The sequence below is a fragment of the Puma concolor genome, chromosome D2, assembly GCF_028749965.1.
Source record: "Puma concolor isolate L17-30 chromosome D2, mPumCon1.1.hap2, whole genome shotgun sequence".
Lineage (NCBI taxonomy): Eukaryota > Metazoa > Chordata > Mammalia > Carnivora > Felidae > Puma > Puma concolor.
In genome coordinates, this window is record NC_141677.1 from 11,513,643 (window position 1) to 11,539,711 (window position 26,069).

A 26,069-nucleotide genomic window follows, 5' to 3' on the forward strand; every position below is an offset into this window, starting at 1 on the left:
GTTCGAGCCCCACGTCGGGCTCTGTGCTGATGGCTCAGAGCCTGGAGCCCTTTTCAGATTCTATATATCCCTCTCTCTCTCTGCCCCTCCCCTGTTCATGCTTTGCCTCTCTCTGTCTCAAAAATAAATAAACGTTAAAATAAATAAATAAATAAATAAATAAATAAATAAATAATAGAATTGCAGATTTGCTGGACCTCAAACTGAGGTGTTTACTTAAACGCTCTCAGGAGCAAGCCACATAATATTAAAATGGAAAATACAAAGTATTAAATTAGAACAAATAGATGTGGTGCTGATGTTAAGGAAATTATAAATAAATAAAAAATAAATTATACATATATAAATCATACGTATGTAAGTTATAAATAAATAAAAAGAAGTATGTCTCCACAGTTCAATATGGAATGTGATTTGTATTTAATTTTTTTTAATTAAAAAAAAATTTTAATGTTTATTTACTTTTGAGAGACCGAATGCAAGTGGGTTAGGGGCAGAGAGAGAGGGAGACACAGAATCCGAAGCAGGCTCCAGGCTCCGAGCCATCAGCACAGAGCCCGACGCGGGGCTCGTACTCACGGACCCCCGTGAGATCATGACCTGAGCCGAAGTCAGACGCTTAACCGACTGAGTCACCCAGGCACCCCATGATTTGTATTTTAAACCACACGAGACCCTGAAGTCCTTTCTACCATTAGTTTAAGGGCAAAAAAAATTCATCATAAATTTAGTTAAGCAAATGAAGTCACAAAAATCCAGTAAAATTCACTGTATTACACTTTAGTCAAATTTCCTGGCTTTATTCTGATTTTTGTATTAATCAGGCAGAAACTTCACATTCTGGGGAGTCTGTGAAACAATGAAACGGACTTAACACAATACAGTAAACTTAGCAATTTCCTACACTAACACATTTAACTTAATTCCAGGAAAGAGTTTAGAAAACCTACTTGAAGTTTAATTTGTTTTTCTTCTAAAATTTAAACTAGGTAATAGAGGACTAAGATTTACTGCTTCTGAATTATTCCCATTTTAGAAAAGGAACAGTTCCTGTAATACTGTTTAAATTGCTTTCTGAATTTGTCCAAATCCTTAGGAACACCTACTTTCTCTAAGCCAGAATATGTCAAAATGACTCTTGCATAAACTTTAATATTAACATGATTTAAGCAAGATAGGTGCTAAGAAATAATAGAGTGGCTCTCTTCCAGGTAGGTTCTTATGAGAATTATAATGTTTGATTAAATGCCACAAGTACATTCATTTGGGAAAATAAATAATTAAGAAGAGTATGAACAATTTTTGAGGGGAAGAAAGTAGTGAGGTGAAACTAGTCCTATTAAATATTAAAACATTTCCAAAATACAGTGATCAAATCGGTGCTGTTTGGCATAATAACGGACAGACATGTATGACAAAATACATAATTCAGAGTAACACATTTGGGAATGTATGAATTTAATGTATGACTAAAAAGGCTTCACAATCAATAAAAAAGGGAATCATCAGTCATGAACAATGATGGAAGTTTTGCTTAGCTACAGGGGAAAAAAAAATCAACTTCCATACTAATTTAAGTAAATTCCAGATGAATCTACACTGAGTAATAATAAGCTCCGTGTAACAATAAGCTCATAAATAAATTCCAGATCCATTTATTATAAAAAAAGTGAGGGATGCAAAGAGGGATGCCCTGATTTTAACAAAAAATTCAATGCAATTCCAATCAAAATCCCAACAAGTTATTTTGTGGGTACTGACAAACTGATTCTAAAGCTTTTACGGGAATGCGAAAAAAGCCCACAAGAGCCAACGAGACATTGAAAGAGAAACATTGAGAAGCCTGACACGACCCAACATCAAGACTTACTCTAAACTGATAGCGATCAAGGCAATATAGGGGTGCCTGGGTGGCGCAGTCGGTTAAGCGTCCGACTTCAGCTCAGGTCACGATCTCGCGGTCCGTGAGTTCGAGCCCCGTGTCGGGCTCTGGGCTGATGGCTCAGAGCCTGGAGCCTGTTTCCGATTCTGTGTCTCCCTCTCTCTCTGCCCCTCCCCCGTTCATGCTCTGTCTCTCTCTGTCCCAAAAATAAATAAACGTTGAAAAAAAAAGACTGGCTAAAGAACAAACAGATGACTAGAACAGAACAGAAGGCCCAGAAACAGACTCACATACAGAGTCAATTGAACTTTGACAAAGGTACAAAGGTAATGCAATGGAAAAAAAGATGGTCTTTTCACCAAAGAATGCTGGAACAATGAATCTAGATGCACACCTTAAACTCTTGGGAAAAATTAATTCAAAATGTATCACAGACTTAAATATAAAACATAAGACAATAAAACCCCTAAAAGGCAACACGGGCAAAAATCTGCCTGACCTGGGGTTTGACAATGACTATTTAGATAACAACACCAAAGCCTGATCCATGGGGGGAAAAATAGCTAAGATGGGCTTCATTAAAATGAAATCTTTTGCTCTGTGAAAGATACTGTTAGCCAAATGGAAAGACGAGCCACGAATGGGAGAAAATCTTCACAAGATACATACACCATCAAGCACTGGAATATACAAAGAACTCTTAAAACTCAACAATAGGAAAACAAACAGCCCACTTGAAAACTTAGCAAAAAATCTCATAGGCACCTCATCAAAGAAGATATACAGCGACAACCAAAGGAAAAGACGCCCAACATCCTATGCCATCAGGGAATTGCAAATTGAAGTGATAATGAGATACCACCGCACATCTATTAGAACGCCTAAAACCCAAAAACTGACAAGAGCAAATGCCAACGAGGAGGCACAGCAACAGGAACTCTCATTCACTGTTACTCGGAATGCAGCATGGTACAGCCACGTTGGAAGAGAGTCTCTCACAAAAAAGAAACATAGGGTTTCTTCCAGGATGGATTTGAAGTGGATGCTATGAGAAACACATGCTAACATTATGATCCAGAAATCACGTTCCTTAGTATTTACCCAGATGAGTTTAAAACTCATGTCTACATGGAAACTGGAGCCCAAGATTTACGGCAACTTTATACGTCGTCAACAAAACTTGGAAGCAACCACGATGTTCTTCAATAGGTGTGTGGATAAATTGCTGGACACCCGCAAAATGAAATATTATGCAGCAATAAAAAGAAATGAGTTATCAAGCTGGGAGCAGACACAGAAGAGCATTAAACGCATATTGCTAGTATGAAAAGACTAGGTACCGTATGAGTCCAACTAATCAAAATCATGGAAAAGACAAAACTATGGAGACAGTACATCTCAGTGGTTTCCAGTGGTTGGGGGAGGGAGGGAAGCACAGGGGGTTTTTAGGGCAGTAAAACCATTCCGTATGACATAATCGTGGTACATACCTGACATCATGCATTTGTCAAAACCCACAGGATGTACAGCATGAAGAGTGAAGCCTCAAGTAAACTCTGGGCCCTGAGAGATCGTGGTGCATCAGCAGTGGCTCATGAATTATACCAAATGTACCACATGAATGCAAGACAGTAATAATAGATGAATTGGGGGCAAAGAGTATGAACACTTTCTCAACGGTTTCCTCTATACCTAAAACTGCTCTATAAAAAAACAAGAGAGGGGCGCCTGGGTGGTTCAGTCGGTTAGGCAGCAAAATTCAGTTCAGGTCATTTCTCACAGTTTGTGGGTTCAAGCCCTGCATCGGACTCTGTGCTGACAGCCCAGAGCCTGGATGGAGCCCACTTTAGATTCTGTGTCTCCCTCTCTCTCTGCCCCTCCCCCACACGCGCTCTGTCTCTCTCTGCTTCTCAAAAATAAATAAACATAAAAAAAAATAAAGAAAAATTATTTTAAAAGGTGGGGGAGGGGGTGCCTGGGTGGCTCAGTCGGTTAAGCTTCCAGCTTCGGCTCAGATCTGATCTCACAGCTTGTGAGTTCAAGCCCTGCATCACGCTCTGTGCTGACAGCTCAGAGCCTGGGGCCTGCTTCAGATTCTGTGTCTCCCTCTTTCTCTGCCCCTCCCCTGCTTGCTCTCTCTCTCTCTCTCTCTCTCTCTCTCTCAAAAATAAACATGAGGGGTGCCTGGGTGGCTCAGTCAGTTAAGCGTCCGACTTCGGCTCAGGTCATGATCTCGCGGTCCGTGGGTTCGAGCCCCGCGTCGGGCTCTTTGCTGACAGCTCGGAGCCTGGAGCCTGTTTCAGATTCTGTGTCTCCCTCTTTCTCTGACCCTCCCCTGTTCATGCTCTCTCTCTCTCTGTCTCAAAAATAAATAAATGTTAAAAAAAAAAAATTTTTTTAAATAAATTAAAAAAAGCATGAAAAAAACAATTAAAAAAATAAGTGAAATACAAACATTTCAGACATGAAACCATATTGTATGTATATAAATTGTATATAACACACACTAAATATTTACTATGTAATATAAAATGAGAGCAATGTAAGAAAACATGAAAACCCAGTGACAGGGGACTCCGCGGAAAGAAATATTACTTCTGGCTGGGAGGATTAGGAAAGGACTCAAGGAGGATGACACCTTGAACGTGTGCATAGAAGGATGGGGTGAAAGGCCCAGGACTGTACATTGAGGCATGTGTGTGTGCTAAGTATATAAGAACAGGTATCTGCAGGCGGCACCTGGGTGGCTCAGTCGGTTGAGTGTCCGACTTCGGCTCAGGTGAGGATCTCACGGTTCGCGAGTTCGAGCCCCATGCTGTGCTCGCTGCTGTCAGGGTACAGCCTGCTTCAGATCCTCTGCCCCCTCTCTCTCTGCCCCTCCCCTGCTCATGTGCTCTCTGTCAAAAGTAAATAAAACATTAAAAAAAAAAAAAAAAAGAATAGGTGTCTGCGGAAAATAGAGCATATTCAGGGAGCGAGTCCAGTTTGGATAGAAAATGGACAGAATGAAGAGCTAAGGGCAGAAAGAAAGAAAAACTGGAGCCTTAAATTCCTTCACAAACACCAAGGTCACATGGTAACAATTACATTAGGAGCGGTCTGGGCAGGGGACCGTTGTACAACATTGATAAGCAAGTTAAAGGACTAGAAAGAGGACATAGTGAAAGCAATCCTTGACAAAGCAGCAGGAGGGTGACCTACTTATTGGCTTGATCCATCCAAGGGCACAGACTCCTTCCTACTCAATGCTCAGAGGAACCAAAAACTCCTTGTGGGGAAACTACCAACCAATCAGCCATATTTAAGTATCTCGTAGCATCCACCTCAAAACCATCCTGGAAGTATAGCAACCAGAGCTCGTGAATGAATAAACGACATAATTCATTTCCCTACTCGTATAATTGTCATACACACTAATACTTCTATCGTGCAAACCATAAGAAACAAGACGAAATTTCCAGGTCACGGGGTGTGTGCAGACAATCCTGTTTTAATCTTTGACCCTGAAACCGGGTTTTTATCCCTACACTCCCTAAAAAAGCATTTGCTGAGTGTTTGCAATTCACACATTCCACTCACATCCTGTCCTGGAAGAAACAATCCTAGCTCCTCAGGCTCTCTCTCACCATTTACTCTGCAGAGAGCCTGGACCATATTTACTCATCCATAGAGTAAGCAAATGCAACCAATCCCAGCTTACAAAGTAGTCAATTTTCCTGGCTCACTGTGGCTCCTTCTGTTACTTACCTACCATTTCTCTTTCTCTTTGCATGGTCTAATCTCGTCAGGACACTTTTCTCACATGCGAGAAAATGCAGTGTTTACAGTATGTTCCTCCTGTCTCTCACCAGGCACACTTTCTCCAGAACTATGGGAATCAGTGCACTACAATATGGAGCCCATACTGCGCACCCTTGGGTGCTTCTCTTGGCGCTTTGTGAATGGTCTAGGGGCTTTTCTGAGGGTTTCTGGTCCAGTAGAGAACTCTCCCACGGCTCCACACAGTCTTGGAGATACTGGCTTCACCATGACCTGAGAAGCCACATGAACATAATCTGGTTGTACCCCCAGACCTGGCTTAAACGTTCCACCTGATCTCTCGAATCCTCAGGTCCCACTGGTCTTTGTCTTTCTCTCACAGCTCTGAGATTAGCTGCAAACGGGGACAGCTTCTGGGGCGTCTGGGTGGCTCAGTCAGCTAACCATCCAACTCTGGATTTTGGCTCAGGTCATGATGTCACGGTCATGAGATCAAGCCCTGTGTCAGTCTCCATCCTCAGTGTGGAGCCTGATTAAGAGTCCCTCTCTCTCTCTCCCTCCCTCTGCCCCTTGCACCCTCAAAAAAACAAAAACAAAAAACCATCGCCACCATCACAACAAAAGACAGCTTATGAGAGTATGTGGCTGCAACTCAGGGGAGCCACTTGGCCTCCTTCTAAATCTTTAAATCTGAGAGGGCGCCTGGATGGTTGAGTGTCCAACTTCGGCTCAGGTCATGATCTCGCAGCTCATGACTTTGAGCCCTACGTTGGGCTCTGTGCTGACGGCTCAGAGCCTGGAGCCTGCTTTGGCTTCTGTGTCTCCCTCTCTCTGCCCCTCCCCTGCTTGGGCTCTGTGTCTCTCTGTCTCTCAAAAATAAACATTAAAAAATTTAAATCCTCAAATCTGAAACTATGTGAGAGATTTTGTATGTGCACATTTTATCTGTATTTTCATCTGGTGAAAGGTTCTAGACCTTGTATCTGGTTCACAAAGGCACCATGCCTGGGGATGGCCATATAACGTCCCACCCGGACTGAGGCACTGTGGACAGGAAAAAGGGGAACTGGCAGAAAGTGAGTGGTGACAAGAGAGCTTAAGCTGGATTGTGCCAGGCCAACAAGAATGTGTGGGTACCTGACTCCAAAGGTTATTTTCTCATTTTCCCTTCTGAAAACATTCCTTTTCTTCCACAACAGAGAGGGGCAAGGGGACAAAAGGCGGGACTTCACAGGCAAAAGTCCTACCTTTTGTTCAAAACCATTACAATAGCTGCAAGTACAGAATTTTTGGCACTTTTCAGCCCCCTAATTTTTGCTTTACAAAGTCTATCTTGCCCTTCCTCAAGCTGGCAACATTCCTGAACATCTGGTTCGTAACACGCATCCTAGGTGTTAATGATAGAGCAAGTGAACACAACAGACCAATGGGGTTTACTATCTAGTAGGGACAGGTGGTCTTGAAAAACAATAGAAATGAAAATAAAAGTGAAACAAGCCACACAAAGACTGATATCCCATGATTTCACTCATATGTGTAATTTAAGACACACAACAGATGATCGTAGGGGAAGGGTAGGAAACATTAAGATAAAAACAGAGAGGGGAACAAACCATACGCGACTCTTAAATACAGAGAACAAACTGAGGGTTGAAGGGAGTGAAGGGTGGGGGGATGGGCTAAATGGGGGATGGGGATTTAGGAGGGCACTTGTTGGGATGAGCAGTGGGTGTCATATGTAAGAGATGAATCATTGGATTCTACTCCTGAAGCCAAGACTACACTGTATGTTAACTAACATGGGTATAAATTTAAAAAAAAGAAAAGAAAAGAGAAATGAAAGGAAAAGAAAAAAACAGAAGTATATAGTATGTCAAAAGGTAACAGTTCTTTGGAGAACACTCAAGCAAGGAAAGGAAAAGAATTAGCTATGGAATGAGGAGAGGAACAGGCAGTATAGTCTGATAAGGAGCACTGAGAGAAAGAAGTATTCTATGAAATTAGACTAGAATGTTTTAAGAAAATAAGGTAGAACTTTAAGAGAATAAAAACTAAGGGAGAGTTGGCTTGATAGTTTATGAATACCTTTAAATCGCTGGTCAATTCAGGAATAGTTTGTCCTGTGAATTTATTATCTGATTCATCTGCTATCACATGTTTCCATGTGAAAAATATTTTTAAACTTTTAAACGCACAAAAAATCAGATAATTTATTATCTGATTCATCTGCTACCACGTTTCCATGTGAAAAATATTTTTAAACTTTTAAGCGCACAAAAAAATTGAGGAAGATGCCCAAATTGAATGATAGTAATCAAATAAAATAATCTATATATTCAAGATTCATAATCTAAAACAGTGCAGAACTGAGCCACTGTGATTCAATTATATGTGGATTAAATTGGCCTCCTTATTGAGTTTGATGCTGGAGTCTTTGGAAACCACATCATTCAAATACATAGAAATAGGTAGTATCCTTAGCTTCGGAGTAGAAAGTAGTCTTTCTTGATACAGAAAGACAGTAGAACAGAAAATGTCTACAGAAAGAAGATGCACATTTTAACCACAAACATCCACATTCACAAAAGTGACAGATAAATAATTGTGGCCCAGCCCTTTAGATTATAATCATATTCATCTTTTAAATCACTGCACCAAGTTCACAGATGAAAGACAGGTACATGGCTATGTACAGAGGCTTTAGACAAGATGCTGGCTAATGACCACAAAAAGCTGGTGATTTGTTCATTTATTTGCATTATAACTCCATTCCCAAAACAGTATTTGTTCCCAAACAAATGGATGTTCCCAGACAGCAAGATAAAAAGAAGTCAGCCGCTTGAAAGAAAATGTTAAGTTATAGTAGCTATTTGGGAGTTGAAGTTTCAATGCAAATAATAACATCAAATTGTCTTCAATATAAACAGACCAATCCACTAAGCTTTCCACAGTTTTTACCTATTGGGGACATCAGCCATTTATGGTGTAATATAGGATTATGTATAGGGGAACAGTGCTAGAAAAGTGAGTAGAGGCTCCTTCCTCTGTACTCATTGAGAAAATGTTCTCGTCACTATTAGATCCCTAAATATCTCGAGAGCAAAGAGTCATTCCTATTTATCTCTGAATCTGCAGCCCAGAACTCACTACCCTTTCATGGAATGAATGCAGCGTGAATCAGTTGGGCAGAAAAGGATATGGCTTTTCCATTTCTGACCTCTGGATACAAATGAAGCATAGACTTTGATCTCTTTTCCTAGATAAAGATTTAACTTGCTTGGCTCTAGATTCTGGAGAACCTCAACTATAAGTAAATATTTCCAATGAAGCCATAAGGATGTTAACTCCGTGTCTGCTATGTGCTGTAGCAAACAACGTTAGAAATTATCCAATGTTTATTTACACATGCAACTGTCTTCCTTCTTCCAAAAACAGAACCTGATTTTGTAGGATGTACCTTTCTTCTCTCCCTCCCTATGCTCGGAACCAGCTGTGCTGACCACAGTTCCCCAATAAATACCACAGTCATAAGCATGCAGCAATGTGCAGGAGAGAAAGTCTACTGGGAGGTTTCTTCATTGTCATACACAAAAATACAGAAAGTCAGCTCATTTGCCTGCCTAAGGAAGATGTCAAATAGAGGTATCATGTCTGAAATCGCTACAGGCATGTTGTAATCCCAAGGGAAACTAGTCTAAGAACCAAGCAAACAGAGACAACAAAGGGAGAGGACAACAGAAAACCTGAGCCAGAGCCCTGATCAATTACAACTGGACCATAGGCCCGTGTGTCATTTTTTTGGTGTGTCATTTTTTTCAAAGCCATATATGATTCAGTTGTAAAAGGTGACACAATAGTCTGTAATGTGATCCAGTTTATGGAAAAATATATTTATACGTGACATTCCAGATGGCTATAAACCAATCTTAGAGCAAAGTGATCTTCAGGGCAAAGGAGGGTTATGAAGAGAATATTCACACTCAATACTCTTCTATATTACTGTTATGAGAATAAAAGATTGAAATGGTGCTGCAATTTAAATTTTAACTTAAATTTAAGTGTATTTGGGGGCACCTGGGTGGCTCAGTCAGTTAAGCGTCCGGCTTCAGCTCAGATCGTGATCTCACGGGTCATGAGTTCAAGCCCTATGTCAGGCTCTGTGCTGACAGTTCAGAGCCTGGAGCCTGCTTCAAATTCTGTGTCTCCCTCTCTCTCTGTCCTTCCCCCACTTGTGTTCTGTCTCAAAAATAAATAAACATCCAAAAAAAATTTTAAGTGTATTTTTATATTGCATGCATGGGCAGGCACTAATTACATTTTCCCCCTTCCCGGCTTTATTGAGATATTAATTGATATACATCACTGTAGTAGAAGTTTTAGGTGTTCAGCACAATGGTTTGATTTACACAAATTATGAAATGGTTATTGCAATAAGTTTAGTTAGCATTCATCACCTCAACATAGATACAATAACAAAAAGTAAAAAAAGAAAAAAAATTTCCTGTGTGATGACAACCCTTAGGATTTACTCTCTTAACAACTTTCCTATACACCATAGTTGCACAGTTAACTAGTCACCATACGGCACATTACAGCCCCAGGACCTATTTATCTTATCACTAGAAATTGTGTGTGGGTGTCTGTGTGTGTGGTGTGTGTATGTATATATGTGTTGTGTGTACGTGTATATGTGGTGATGGCCCCAAAAATGTAATTTTTTAAGAGAGAAAGAGAGCGTGTGTGCGTGAGCAGGGGAAGGGCAGAGTGAAAGGGAGAAAGAGAATCTTTAGGCAGGCTCCATGCCCAGCACTGAGCCCAACGAGAAGCCCAACTTTGGGTCTGAGCTCGCAATCGTGAGATCATGACCTAATCCGAAATCAAGAGTTGGATTCAACCAATTAAGCTCCCCAGGACTCCCCGGAAATTGTTATCTTTTGACCACCTTCCTCCAGTTCTCCCTCATCCCATCTCTGGAAAACACAAATCTGATCTTTTTCTATGACTGTGTTTTTATTTTGTTTTTGTAGATTCCACACATGAGTGAGTCCTACAGTATTTGTCTCTGTCTGACTTATCTCACTTAACGTCCTCAATTTCCATCCATGCTGTTGCAAATGGCAAGCTTTCATTCTTTTTTATGGATGAATAATATTCTACTATACACATACACACACACACTCACATGTACCACAACTTCTTTACCTATTCATCCATCAATGGATGCTTAGGTTGTTTTCATGTCTTGGCTGTTGTAGATAATGCTGCAGTGAAAATAAGTGCCGATATCTTTTCAAGTTATTGTTTTTGTTACCTTTGGATATATTCTCAGAAGGTGAACTGCTGAATCATAGGGTAGTTCTATTTTTAGAGGACTCTCCACACTTTTTTCCACAGTGGTTGCACCAAGTTACAATCCCACCAACAGTGTACAAGAATTTCCTCTTCTCCACATTTTCACCAGCGTTTGTGATCTCTTGTCTTTTTGATGGTGGACATCTTAACGGGCATGCAATGGTATCTCATTGTGGTTTTGAGTATTTGTATTTCCTGAATGACCAGTGATGTTGAGCCTCTTTCCATGTGCTTGTTGGCCATGGATGTCTGCATGTCTGCATGTCTTCTTATTTGGCTCTAGGCTCCATCCCTGTCACTGTAATGGCAATATTTCATTCTTTTTTATGGCTAAATAATATTTCCCCCCCCACACACACACAATGTACAGAACACAATCTATATCATATGAACCCCAAGCATGGTTTGTTAACCCTTCATCTTTCCACCACACTGTTTGTGTGTGTGTGAGTGTGTGTGTGTGTATCACATCGTCTTTATCTATTCATGTATTGGTGGACACTTAGACTGTTTCCATATCTTGGCTACTGTAAATAATGTTGCTACAAACACAGAGGGGTGCATGTATCCCTTTGAATTAGTGTTTCTGCATTCTTTGGGTACATACCCAGTAGTGTGATTGCTGGATAACAGGTAGATCTATTTTTAACTTTTGAAAGACTCTCCACACTATTTTCCTTACTGGCTATACCAGTTGGTATTCCCACCAGCAGGTACACAAGGATTCCTTTTGTTCCACATTCTTGCCAACACTTGTTTCTTGAGTTTTTGATTTTAGCCATTCTGACAGATGTGAGGTGATATATCTCATTGTGGTTTTGGTTAGCATTTCTCTGATGATAAATGATGGTGAGCACCTTTTCATCTTTTATACATTTAGCCATCTGTATGTCTTCTTTGGAGAAATGTCTGTTCATGTCTTCTGCCCATTTTTTAATTGGATTATTTGTTTTTTAGGTGTGGAGTCATATAAGTTCTTTATATATTTTGGAAACTAGCCCTTTACTGGATATGGCATTTGCAAATATCTTTTCCATTTCCATAGCTTGCCTTTAAGTTTTGTTGATTGTTTCCTTTGCTGTGCAGAAGCTTTTTATTTTGATGTAGTCCCAAGAGTTTAGTTTTGCTTTTGCTTCCCTAGCCTCAGGAGACATATCTAGAAAGAAGTTGCTATAGCTAATGTCAAAGAAGTTACTTTTAACATACCATTAATCAAGCAAGTAAATAAACAAATAAAGACATATATATTTATCTATATTTATAAAATTTATTTATTCCCTACCATATTCCAGGCAGGCATCATGCTGAAGCAAAAATAAAAATTGTGGGGCGCCTGGATGGCTCAGCTGTTTAAGAGTCCGACTTCGGCCCAGGTCATGATTTTGCAGTCTGTGAGTTTGAGCCCCATGTCAGGCTCTGTGCTGACAGCTCAGAGCCTGGAACCTGCTTTGGATTCTGTGTCTCCCTCTGTCAGCTTCCCCCCACCCTCCTGCTCACACTCTGTCTCTCTCTCTCAAAAACAAATAAACATTAAAAAAATTAAAAATAATAAAAATAAAAATTGTGAGTGGTATTATTTTTCTTTACTGAAAAGTATCTTGGTCCAGTCTTTGGATCTGGTCTCTTCAGCATCAGGTATCTACTGCCATGACACTATTTAAAAGTGTAATACTAATCATCCATTTCATTCTGTGTTTTAATAAAGACTTAGGACATGCAGAGCAGTAACATATTTAAAAATTAATGAACATCAAGGGTTTAAGTCAACTTCACTTTTTTTTCCAATGAGTCACTAGCTTAGCAATCTGAGAAACTCATTTTTAAAAACGTACAGAACACAATCTATCTCATATGAACCATAAGCATGGTTTGTTAACCCTTCATCTTTCCACCACACTATCCTAAACCACTTTAATGAAGAGGAAAGCAAAAGGAAAAAAAATCAATATGGAAATAAAAGTCAACCAGGTTGGACACAACATGAGCTCTTTTAATTTCTGACCTGCCCGATAGTTTGAAAAAATAAGTCTTGTATATGCAGTGCACTGAGCATATACCAAAATACAAGAATAAGGATATAAAAGAAACATTAAGATCCACTTTTGGAATGCCCAATTAATATTAAAAACTCAAAAAACTCTTCAGAGCATACAGTCTTTTAAATGTGTCTTAAATATTTTAAATATGTCTTAAATATGAATTGGTATGTATATATAAGATAGACTGAAATTGACACTGATCGGTTTGCAAAAAAGGATATTTTTCAGTCCTTATCCAACTAGATTTCTCTGATTTTCATCTGATCTTAACAACATCTTCCAACGACATCACAGAAGCAGCAGGCTGAATAATGGTACCCCAAAGACATCCACGTCCTAATCCCCAGAATCTGTAAGTATGTTACATGATACACGTGGCTGGTTTTGAAGATAGAGGATTGGCCACAGATGAAAAACGTGAACTAGAAAAGGCAAGGAAACAGATTCTTCCCCAGAGTCCTACAGGGACTCCAGTCCTGCCGACACCTTGACTGCAGCCCGCTGAGAATAAATGTAGATGTGTGACCTCAAGAACTGGAATAAATTTATGGTGTCTCAAGCCATCCGGTGCGTGGTAATTTGTCACCGCAGCCACAGAAACCAATATATGTGGTTTCTGTGACTGTTTTCTCCCGGTTCTCCTCATCTCTCAGACTCCATCTTCCCAGAGCCTTCCATGGGGTCCATCCCTTTTCTTCCCGCTGATTTAACAGTGATGCCACCTCGGGCTCTGCCACTGCTCCTATTACATGGATATTCCATAGTAAAGAGCTTCAAAGCATAGACTTCAGAGCCCAAAGGATAGAGATTTGTACCCCAGCCCCTCCACATGCTAGCCAGGTGATCTTTTCAGATATTGTGGTTTTCAGGTCTAGACATTCCAGTTGGTTCCTTTGAATAATTCTTCAATGTTAAGTATTTGAAACTTCTATTTCATTGAACATAGTTGTAATAACTACTTTAAACCTTTGACTGGTAAGATCATCTCGGGGTTGTTCTTAGTTGTTTTTTGTTTTTGTTTTTTTTTCTCTTTCCACTATTCTATATGGAAAGTTCCTGTCTGTTCTCCTGTGAAATGGAATCCTTAAAGTATACATTAAACAAGTACAACTGTATGGACAAAGTATTCATTAAAAATGTTTGTGAATTAACAACGGCATAATAACATAGCCAAAAGCGTAAGATCACCTAACTCATTAAACTGTACTAACCACAACACACATAGTGAATGCTATCACAGTTTAACATAATTGTGCCATCAGTATACTGGCAGAACTATGGGGGGTTGGAATGTCGGAGGAAGAGGGACCCAGAGCCAGACTAACCACGACTGCAAAGAATAGGCCAAGTCCAGGGAAAAGGCAGTAAGAAATTAGTACCAGTTCTCCCAAGGGAGTATACAGGGATGAGAAAAAGAATAAGTAAAAGAATATCAATAGCCACTGTTAAATGTACGCTAAACAGTCTACACGCACCATAATGTAATAACCACCAAACCTGATGGCAAAGACTTACCTTCCCCAAAGCCACAGAAGAATACGTAGCTGAGCTCGTATTCTAAAATATTTCTCTAATTCTATAAAGCTCTGCTACTGGCCCTGTGCTATACCACCAGCCTGCAAAATAAATCTGAACTGTGAGAAGACATTGACAGATGTGGATTCACAAACAGACAAGTTATAGACCCAGGAGAAGGACAGAAGGAGCAACAGAAGCGAGGATGTACATGTACAGAAGCCCAGGGATGGGCACTGCTCCAGCGATCATTTTCCTTTTCTTGTTTTACATATTTTATCTCCACCCTCAAAATGTTAAAGGCTCTATGAGCAGCTACTCAGATCAACAGGTCTTAGTTTATTTAATATCGATATGCTTTGAATAAGAATAAAAAGCTGAATGATAGTCAATGGATAAATACATGATCTAGATCTGTCTTATTACACATTTTTTTTATTAAACAGATACTTCAGAAAATCCCTTTAGATAAAATCCCTCAGAATGCTCTTGTGCCACAAAAATGTTACTTGTTTTACGAATAGTCACAATAAGCAACTCTGTGGAATCAAAACTTCACAAGCTAGGTAATATTTGTGCCCTGTTTCATCTTACACATACCCTTTTGCTATCAGTAATTTTCATAATTTGTTTTGGCACAAATGATGTTGGGAATTTCTTGCTAGTTTCCTGAAGCTTTATGAAAACCATGCCTTTATTCAGAGAGATTCAAGAACATGAGCAAAAATGAAAAAGGATGGCTTTACGTCCGACTTCAGCCAGGTCACGATCTCGCGGTCCGTGAGTCCGAGCCCCGCGTCGGGCTCCGGGCTGATGGCTCAGAGCCTGGAGCCTGTTTCTGATTCTGTGTCTCCCTCTCTCTCTGCCCCTCCCCCGTTCATGCTCTGTCTCTCTCTGTCCCAAAAATAAAATAAAAAACATTGGAAAAAAAAAATTTTTTTAAAAAAAAAGAAAAAGGATGGCTTTAGATGGAAATTTTTTTCCTTATCTTCAAGTGTGTTCAGATTGCTATGTGCACATGACAGCATTTTGGACATTAAATGGTATTATGCAATTTACTGAATCACATAAGGAATTTAGAAAGAATTATTTTTTAGAAGAAGAACAAGGCTCTGTTGATTATGAGAAAAATCAGCATTACTCTGTTGACATACTTCCTCCTGGTAACAGTGGATCTTTCCTTAAGCAAATCTGCACAGTTTATGAAGTTGGAGATGATAATTTGCTTGACAAAAGGATTTGCCATAGATTCCTATAATGAATTTGAAGTAAAACTAGTTAGTTATGAGGCTATGGGTACCCTTGGAATCCAAAAGACTTGATTCCTACAAGTGCCAGAAACATCCACCTATCAAATGTGATCAATCAGACATGCCATTTAGCTTGTATTATCATCATTAAGATGGTTGATAACATGGAGAATTTCTATCCTTCTTGGTAAATAGTCATGGTACCAAATCCTGAGTGTTCCCTAACTCTGAAAATTCCAGGGCTACCTCAGAATACCCCCAAATCACTGGGACCACCCCCAAGTCTCTCCAGGACTTAGCCTCTAGCATTATAGCTGGGGTCCACTCTGATAAAATGATACCTGTGCCAAATTAGTTGTTAAATATTCTGAGTATCACTTCAGGGTATCATCAAAACTTCTCTGTGGTCTGGAAGAGTCTTTCTTCCTACAAAATATAGGATCCCCTTGAGGGGAGGACAGTGGTTTCCTCCTAAAAGCTGCTCATCTAAAACTGACACTCAGGTCAATGAAATGGGTCCCTTTCCTATAGCAAATTTTTCTCAATTTATACTTTTGAATTAACGCCTTATGGCAGCTATGCTGATCTTTTTTTTTTTTTTTTAATTTTTTTTAACGTTTATTTTTGAGACAGAGAGAGACAGAGCATGAACGGGGAGGGTCAGAGAGAGAGGGAGACACAGAATCTGAAACAGGCTCCAGGCTCTGAGCCATCAGCCCAGAGCCCGACGCGGGGCTCGAACTCACGGACCACGAGATCATGACCTGAGCCGAAGTTGGACGCTTAACCGACTGAGCCACCCAGGCGCCCCTATGCTGATCTTTAAAACATGGTGTTTCACAAATCACACAAATTGCTACCTTAGAAACAGAGAGAAACCTGCAGAGGGGGAACAATTCAAAATAAAATACAGCTAAATAAAATTATTAGGTGGGGGTACAGAAATTCTAATAAATACCTTAAAAACATAACTTCTAAAATGGTAGTTCCAGTACTTCCTATACACGCAGAAAATTTAGAGCTAACCTAGGCTAACCCCATGATTTGGAAGGGATAAGACATCGTTTCAAATATGTTAAATTTAGAAAAGTGAGTTTAGCAACATAAAATTTAAATTTATGACCCTTTCATCATAAGCTGGTATCTACAAAGATAAGTAAAAATATACTATACTATATTATATTAATTATACATATAATTAATTATATACAATATATATAAGCTGGTATCTATAAATATAAGTAAAAAGATAAGATACTACATATATAATATATAATATAAGTAAAAATATAAAAATATACTTTCCTAGATGCTGAGGCAAAAGAAAAATGATTTTTCCTTTTAAAAATAGACTTGAATTTCAAAGCTGACATGCTTCAGTGCTGTTTAAAAATCAGAAGAGGTTATTCCAGGTAGAAACAAACCTAGCTGAACTGAGAAATGGTTTACTCCTCTGTAAGCCTATTTTAAAAGCTTTGCAATAAAGAGCAGAATTTAAAAAAAAAAAACTTTATATAGTTTAATACAGTAATTTCAAACTTTTGTAACCAAAAATGAACTCAAAAAAGTTAAAACACACATAATATACTTGGACCTTTTGTAAAGTTTTTTTTTCTACCATCAAATACAAATCACTAAAGTTTCTCCTCCATAGTTACTGGTATACTATTAACATTTAAAACAAATTTAGAATTGATGCACAAACCAATTAAATTTTGTGTAATACTAAATTTTTAAAAATTACAAGGCTAGGGGCGCCTGGGTGGCGCAGTCGGTTGAGCATCCGACTTCAGCCAGGTCACGATCTCGTGGTTCGTGAGTTCGAGCCCCGTGTCAGGCTCTGTGCTGACAGCTCGGAGCCTGGAGCCTGCTTTGGATTCTGTGTCTCCCTCTCTCTCTTTGCCCCTCCCCTGTTCACACTCTGTCTCTCTCTCTGTCAAAAACAAATAAACATTAAAAAAATATTTAACTCGGGGCGCCTGGGTGGCTCAGTCGGTTAAGCGTCTGACTTCAGCCAGGTCACGATCTCGCGGTCCGTGAGTTCGAGCCCCGCATCAGGCTCTGGGCTGATGGCTCAGAGCCTGGAGCCTGTTTCCGATTCTGTGTCTCCCTCTCTCTCTGCCCCTCCCCCGTTCATGCTCTGTCTCTCTCTGTCCCAAAAATAAATAAACGTTGAAAAAAAAAAATTACAAGGCTAATGAAAATGCATCACATCATAACCCATTTTCTGTAGAACTAGGTGTTATTTTTCAACGCTCTTACTCATCTAAACTGGAACAATGATTAAAAACAATACCAGTAACACATAGAACAGTAATGGCAGGAGAAAATTTTCAGTTTCAGTCCTGGAAATGGTGTACTTTCTTAAACTATACACTTCAGTAATTATAGCACCATAAATAAATAAATGAACAAACAAAAAAAACCACAAGAAACCAAAATTTGGCCATCCATCCTCTGGCTTAATTTTAAACTTTAATGAATTGGTTAAGAATTGAAAGCAGTGTTGGGGCGCCTGGGTGGCGCAGTCAGTTGAGCGTCCGACTTCAGCCAGGTCACGATCTCGCGGTCCGTGAGTTCGAGCCCCGCGTCGGGCTCTGGGCTGATGGCTCGGAGCCTGGAGCCTGTTTCCGATTCTGTGTCTCCCTCTCTCTCTGCCCCTCCCCCGTTCATGCTCTGTCTCTCTCTGTCCCAAAAATAAATAAAAACGTTGAAAAAAAAATATTTAAAAAAAATTAAAAAAATAAAAAAAAAAGAATTGAAAGCAGTGCAGAAATCAGTTGTAGCAAGTTATAGCATGGAAAAAAAATTTAAATTGCCAAATATGCTACAAAGAAAAATGTCTTCATTAGGGGACAGAATAAGAATTCCAATATTCAGAAGAAAATTATTAGCTGCTTGCAAAACTCTGACTGACTAAAGCCCTATCACCCTAATTTTATTTCTTAAAGTCTAGAAGAGTGCCATGAAATTTTACTTGCCATAAAGAAGCTTGGAACATAGTCAACATGGTTAGGGGCATTTGAAAATGACATGAAGATTAATGACAAATAGCCATGCATAAAGCAACTAATTAAAATGGTAACAATAACAGCTCTGAAAATGTACAAAAACACACAAATGCTAACAGAAAGATTCTGTTTTAAACCACAGACATAAGCATGAGGTTCAATGACACACATCATCTTGAGGTTGGATTTTTTTTTTAAGTTAAGACATCACAGGACTGCTGGATAAAGCAGGAAGTCAAACTTAAGGAAATCACAAGTAAAACACATTGGCTTATTTTAGCAAAAAGAAGATATCCAATACCTATGAAAGAAATCATTCATTAAAATACCATAAGTATACATAAATTAAGTACTTGCCCCTTCTGATTTCTCCACTGTGTTAGCCAGCATCTCCTGTAGGGCCCGGACAGAGAGAGACTGTTCCAGCACAAAAGTGCAGATGGAGAGGTCTGGGGGAACATTCTGTGTGGAAAGAGGGAGAGAAGCCATTGTCATCATCTTCATTGTCATTGTCGTCATCATCATCAAGCAGTCGGACCCAATTTACTTTATTAAACTTCAGTTTCTTTCATAAAAAAAAAGATTACTTATAAATTCTCTATTATCAGCTCCTCAATCACTGAAATACATTATCTAATCTGCTCACACTTAATCCACATTTTAATTTATGGATAACAACAGCCACGGTGTACCGAGTGCCTACTCACTTAGGCACTGCACTCAGAGCTTTATCAGAAACCTATGTGGTCATCCATGGTAAGGATGATTACTATCGTTATGTGGATAAAAAAACAGAGAAGTTAGGTTACTTTTCCAAAGTCACAATTACTAAGTTTTTCACAGAAGTATTAAAAATCCTGATTTCTTGGACTTCCAAGCATTCTCCTAACCTACCGAGCAGTCAGCTGATAAAAAACAGAAACCACAGAATAATACTTGCTTCAAACTATCCAAGTTAATAAATATAAAACTGAATTGGTACAAAATAGCCATTTACACAGGCTTCTCTTCATCCAGAAAAAAGACAGTTACTTTGTTTTACTCAAGTTGGATATATATTTGGCCTCTAACTAGAGATGGGGCAATTTGACGTCTGCTCTGTCTTGGAGTGGACTGGGGAGTGTGTATTTTCCCTTTCTCTTTCCTTCCTTTAAAACTTCCACTCCAATCAATAACTCCATAAATTGTGAAAATCCCAAAAGCTTACCTATCAAGGTGGTGAAGAAAATAGGGTAAGAACTGACTGGTGAGTTAGAGACAACTATCCCAATCAGGAGCAAGTATATTATAGTTCATGAATGCTTTTTGCTTTAGATAAGCAGGATCCAGTGGGCAATCCAACCGGGTCTGGGAAGAGGCTCAAAGGAGGATTTTCCTAACAGAAGACCATTATGAATACATTAAACAGTACATGCAGGTGACACAATGTCTTCTTCACAAAACGAACATTAGGAAGACAATTCTAACTTGATGTAATGAATCAAAATTACAATTTTTCATGTCTAAATATTTATTAAATTGAATCACTACCATTAAAATGATTCTTATCATCAGAGAATGATACTTGATGGTTTCAAGGAAAATGGAGAACCAGGGTTCCAGAACTAAAATTCTTTTGTGGATGAAATGAACATACAATCTCGGTCACTAAGGTTACTCATACCCCACAAACCTTCCTGGCACCCATGTATGTATATATGTATGTATGTATCTATCTATCTTTCCTTCCTTCCTCCCTAAATCTTTTTTTTTTTAATGTTAATCTATTTTTGAGAGAGAGAAAGAGAGAGGCAGAGAGAGAGAAAGAGAAACAGAGGATCCAAAGTGGGGTCTGCACTCACAGCAGAGAGCCCAATGAGGGGCTCAAACTCATGAACCGTGAGATCATGACCTGAGCCAAAGTTGGACACTAAACCAACTGAGCCACCCAGGCCTCCCTGTTACTTATCTTCTTTTAAGATTATTTATTCATTTTTGAGAGAGAGAAAGAAAGACACAGTAGGGGAGGGGTAGAGAGAGAGGGAAAGAAAGAGAATCCCAAGCAGGCTCCACACTGTTTGCCTAGAGCCTGACATGGGGCCCAATCCCGTGAACTGTGAGATCATGGCCTGAGCCGAAATCAAGAGTCAGATGCTTAACTGACTGACTCACCCACATACCCCTGTTCTTTATTTTTCCTTTGTGTAATATGAAATTTATTGTCGAATTGGTTTCCCTACAACACCCAGTGCTCATCCCAACTGTTCTTTTTCAATGAAATTCCCTTTGTTGGATTCCTCTATTCTCCTACTCAGGGCTTCTGATGCCCCCAAATTTCCTTCCATTCCTTCTCAGACTACCTCAAGTGGTCATCAAAGCAAACACCCAGATCTGGGCATAGCTGCTGCTTTCACAGTCTGCGGTCAGCTGGACAAGGGCTCCCTTTCCAAAACCCCCAGATGAAAGACTAGAGCCTAGGCAAGAACTTCTCTTTTACGATGACATTAGGAAAAATTCTTTTAAATTTAACTTTCTCGGGTCTAACTATATTAACTGCAATTTATCGGACCGAGACAAAGGCCAATGGGGGAAAAAATCTGTTACTCAAAGCATTTATTCCATTCCTATCCATTTAATTGTGAGAGTTTGGAAGCTATACCAACAGGGCGGGTAGACTACCATGTTATTAAATAGTGTGCTAGTAAACCAATTTCTCAGGGGGAAAAAAACACCTTGATGGGTAGCATTTGCCCATTTCTGTGACACAAATACTTTAATAATTGCTGATCTCGAAGTCAAAGTTTATAAATCAGCTCATAAAATTCCTAAATATGTAACACATAGCTCTCAGGAATCTACAAGAACTATTCCCAATGTACCATTGGACTGATTTCAGACCCACATCCATTAGTTGCTTTAGAATGACTATATTAAAACAGTTAAGAGCTTGGATTCTATACACAGTCACCTAAGCAATAATCCTGGCCTCACTACTTACTAGCTGCTAACTTTTCTAATCTTTGGTTTCCTTCCCTGGAAAATGGTTTAGGAATTATAACAACTACATCATCCCCACGGAGTTCCTGTGAAACAGAAGTAAGTAAAAAGGCTTATCACAATGTCAAGAACAGAACAAGAGCTCAAAATAAGGGAGCCATGGTCATTAGTTTTGTATACTGTCCTTTCTCTCTGTGGCACTCAGGAGTACCATTAAAGCTGACTCTTGGATGGAGTCTGCTTTGGAGAAACAGTGTTTGAAATCACAAATCAGGGGTGCCTGGGTGGCTCCATCGGCTAAGTGTCTAACTTCATCTCATGTCATGATCTCATAGTGTGAGTCAAGCCCTGCATCAGGTTCTGCACAGTCAGAGAATCCCTACTTGGGATTCTCTCTCTCTCCCTCCCTATCTCTTTCTCTTTCTCTCTCTCTCTCTCTCTCTCTCTCTCTCTCTCCCTCCCTCTCTGCCCCACTCATGCCCTCTCTCTCAAAATAAAGACACTTAAAAAATCATTAATTATGCACCTGTTCATAATATCCAAAATGTTCTAGTATTTTCAAGAAAAGGTAGTTTCTGGTAACATTCAAAAGTTTATATGCTGGATGTATTTATTAAATTGTTTCATGCTTCATTTGATCAAAATGTTAAAAGTATGGATCACTACAACAGCTTGCATTTATTTTAAAGACCCTTGAAAAAAACATGAATTTGGAATGTGTTAACTTGCCACACTAACTTCATCTTGCCACAGCATGACATGCCTGTTACACATGTTTTTCTAGACAGTAGGAGTTAGCAGGAGTAAAGGAACAGACAATCCACAAAAGCAGTTCTCTCTCAGACTCAACCCACTTTCTTCCGACCCATCTTTCTCTTCTCCCTCTCTCACTCTCTTTGCCCCTCTCCTCCTCAAAATACACATAGATGTAATAGAAAAGCTGAGAAGAAAATATTGTTTACCCCTTTCACAAAAATGTGAAACGATACAAATCAAAGCTCTGTAGTATCATGTTTGTTTCGTTCTGAGGAAAAATCATCTGGTTACTTTACGCAACAGAATCATTACTATAACTTGTTATCTTTTATTTTTATTTTTTAAAGTTTATTTTATTTTGAGACAGAGAAAAAGAGTGTGAGTGGAAGAGAGGCAGAGAGGGAGGGAGAGAGAGAATCCCACGCAGGCTCTGCATTGTCATCGCAGAGGCTGATACGGGGCTCGAACCCACAAGCCGTGAGATCATGACCTGAGCGAAGCTGGCTGCTTAACTGACTGATCTACCCAGGTGCCCAAACTTGTGAACCACCAAGGGGCGCCTGGGTGGCTCGGTCAGTTAAGCATCTGGCTTCAGCTCAGGTCACGATCTCGCGGTTTGTGAGTTTGAGCCCCGCGTCGGGCTCTGTGCTGACAGCTCAGAGCCTGGAGCCTGCCTCTGTTTCTGTGTCTTCCCTTCTCTCTCTGCCCCTCCCCCGCTTGTGCTCTATCTCTCTGTGTCCCTCAAAAATAAATAAATGTAAAAAGAAAATTTAACTGAACCACCAAAAGTATTCCTTAATGTAGATGAATGTTTCTTCAAATAACCTTGAATGTTTTATAGCTAAACCATAACATAGTATTTATGGTAAGCCTTTGTTCCCACTTCCCAAAAATAAAGTTAAGTCAGTGAAAAATAAAGGGTCTTGTTCTTTAGTTACAAACCAACTAAATGGCCGGAAATCAAAGTGACTCCTAACAGCAGGCACAAGAAATAAAGTATTACGTTCTAGAAACCTCAGGCGTGAGAGTCTCAACCCACAAACATCTGCAAGCTATCATCTTGTCCTCCATCTCTTATGTTTTAAAGTCCTGTTACCAAGAAATCTGAGTTTTCAAACTGCAATATGAGAAAACTTCACAGGGGACCTGGGTGGCTCAGTCGGTTGAGCATCCAACTTCAGCTCAGGTCATGATCTCGTGGTTCCTGAGCTGGAGCCCCGCGTCGGGCTCGCTGCTGTCAGCATGGAGCCCACTTTGGATCCTCTGCCCCCACCTCTGCCCCTCCCCGACTTGCGTTCTCCCCAAAGTAAGTAAATATTTTGAAACAAGGGACTCTACTCTGCTGTCCTTACAATGAGTGTGCTCCTAAATCGTGGAAGCCACCCTTATGTTGTATGCTTTCCATTATAAGGACTTCGAAAGAGACCACGTCAGAATGTAACACTAAGGAGGACAGCACAGCATGTACGTCTGTCTACCTCTTACACATCACACACACATTTCTTTTCCATGCGAAATCAACTCAGAGAAAGTGCTTCTGTCTGAATGTCTACCTGGGCTGCCCAGAACAGTACCCCAAGCGGGCAGGCGAAAGGTTAGCAATACTCTTCACGTAGAGACAACCCCAATTCGATGAGGATATGTGTACGTTCACAAGAATAACAAACCTTAAGCTAGCAGCATGGATGGGTATCTTTTCTTCTTTTTAAAATACAAATTGGTCGCTGTTCTCCTCTGCCTAACAGCTACCTGGCCTTAAGGGAAGAAAATTCTCCAGAATAACCACATACGGCATCTGGCTTTGTTGGCACTGGAGAGTCTGTGTGAAATCAATTAGGTTTCCAACTGAGGTACCCATCAAACCATTTGGCTTCCACAGATATATCTGCCTAACCCACTTAAAAAACCTATTGAAACATGCCATTACCTTAACTGAACTGCAACCGGTTATTTGGGACTACATAAGTCACAGCTCATCTCTTACTGCTGTATAAAAACTGCATAGCAACTAACCACTCCATTTTTTTAAAAAAAAAATTTAAGGTTTTGTTATTTATTTTTGAAAGAGACAGAGTGTGAGCAGGGGAGCGGCAGAGAGAGGGAGACACAGAATCTGAAGCAGGCTCCAGGCTCTGAACTGTCAGCACAGAGCCTGATGCAGGCGTGGAACTCACGAGCCGTGAGATCGTGACCTGAGCCAAGGTCGAACGCTTTAAATGACTGAGCCACCCAGGAGCCCCTTAATCACTCCATTTTAGCATCCTCATACCCCTGCTCATGCTTTTCCTCCTTTAGCCTAAAATATCCATTTCCAGGTCTCCACTTATGAAAACTATTTCATGTTTTTGAATCACACATAAATAGAATTACATATGAAAACCTTTTCCTTATTGAAAATTCAAACAATACTAAAAAACTGAGAGCTCTCTCTTCCCAAATTTAATTATACTCATTCTCCCTTATCCTTCCTCCCAGGTGTCATCACATGGAGCTTGATGACCTTTTGGCTGTGCCCCTTTCCAGGTCTTTTGTTGTGCACTTACACATATGCTCACATAGAAGCGTACAGAATGGCTTTTCCCATTAACGGGCTCCCTTTGTCCAAATTACGTATTTTAAATTACTAATATGGGGGCGCCTGGGTGGCGCAGTCGGTTGAGCGTCCGACTTCAGCCAGGTCACGATCTCGCGGTCCGTGAGTTCGAGCCCCGCGTCAGGCTCTGGGCTGATGGCTCGGAGCCTGGAGCCTGTTTCCGATTCTGTGTCTCCCTCTCTCTCTGCCCCTCCCCCGTTCATGCTCTGTCTCTCTCTGTCCCAAAAATAAATAAACGTTGAAAAAATAAATAAATAAATAAATTACTAATATGTCTTAGAGATCATTGTCTATGAACCTATCCATATAGGCTCCTCCAAGACTGCTAGAGAATCTACATGTATCATATTCCTTCTGAAGACTGGTTCAAGTTCTCTGCCGTGTAACACGGTTACTCAACTTGGACCCTCACCCTCCCAGCCACCGCTTGACCAGCTTGATATGGTAGCTTACAACACACAGTGTTCACTGTTCAATGAGTTGTCCTCAACCTCTGATTCCAAGTGTTTCTGCCTACAGGGATGTAGGTAGTCATAGCCCAAATGACAGATCTCTACTTTTGCTTCTGTTTCAGTGCTCCTGATACAAAGACAGGTTGTTTCAGCTTTATGCAGTGACTTCCAAGTGTGCTCCACATAACCTGTGGGGTAACTCAGATATCACAAAATGTATTTTGAAAATCAATGAGATGTTAGCTCATGGCAGTTTGACAGCATAAGAAAAAGAGCAAGACAGTGTATCAGAGGACATGGCGCTCAGACCCAGGGCATAGCTAGCCAAGGGACTGTAGGTAAATCAGTCTGAGCTCTCCCATCTGTGTAAGTGGCAAAATGCTTTTCATATTTCAGAGAATTGTTCTGAGGTTCAAATAAGATCAGTGCATTATAAACCGAAAAGTGCCAATAAAATATCATTTTTATCTGCCTAATTTAAGAA

The 26,069-nt window shown here is 40.0% G+C and overlaps 1 protein-coding gene across 1 annotated transcript in view; it reads right to left on the minus strand.

The window, feature by feature from the left end:
- Positions 1 to 26,069, minus strand: part of RYR2 (ryanodine receptor 2) — a 760,386-nt gene that overhangs the window by 473,086 nt on the left and 261,231 nt on the right. Inside the window, exon 3 of the mRNA XM_086679587.1 lies at positions 19,162 to 19,270. Within this exon, the coding sequence (XP_086535713.1) occupies positions 19,162 to 19,270 (109 nt within the window). The remainder of the gene's footprint in view (positions 1 to 19,161; positions 19,271 to 26,069) is intronic.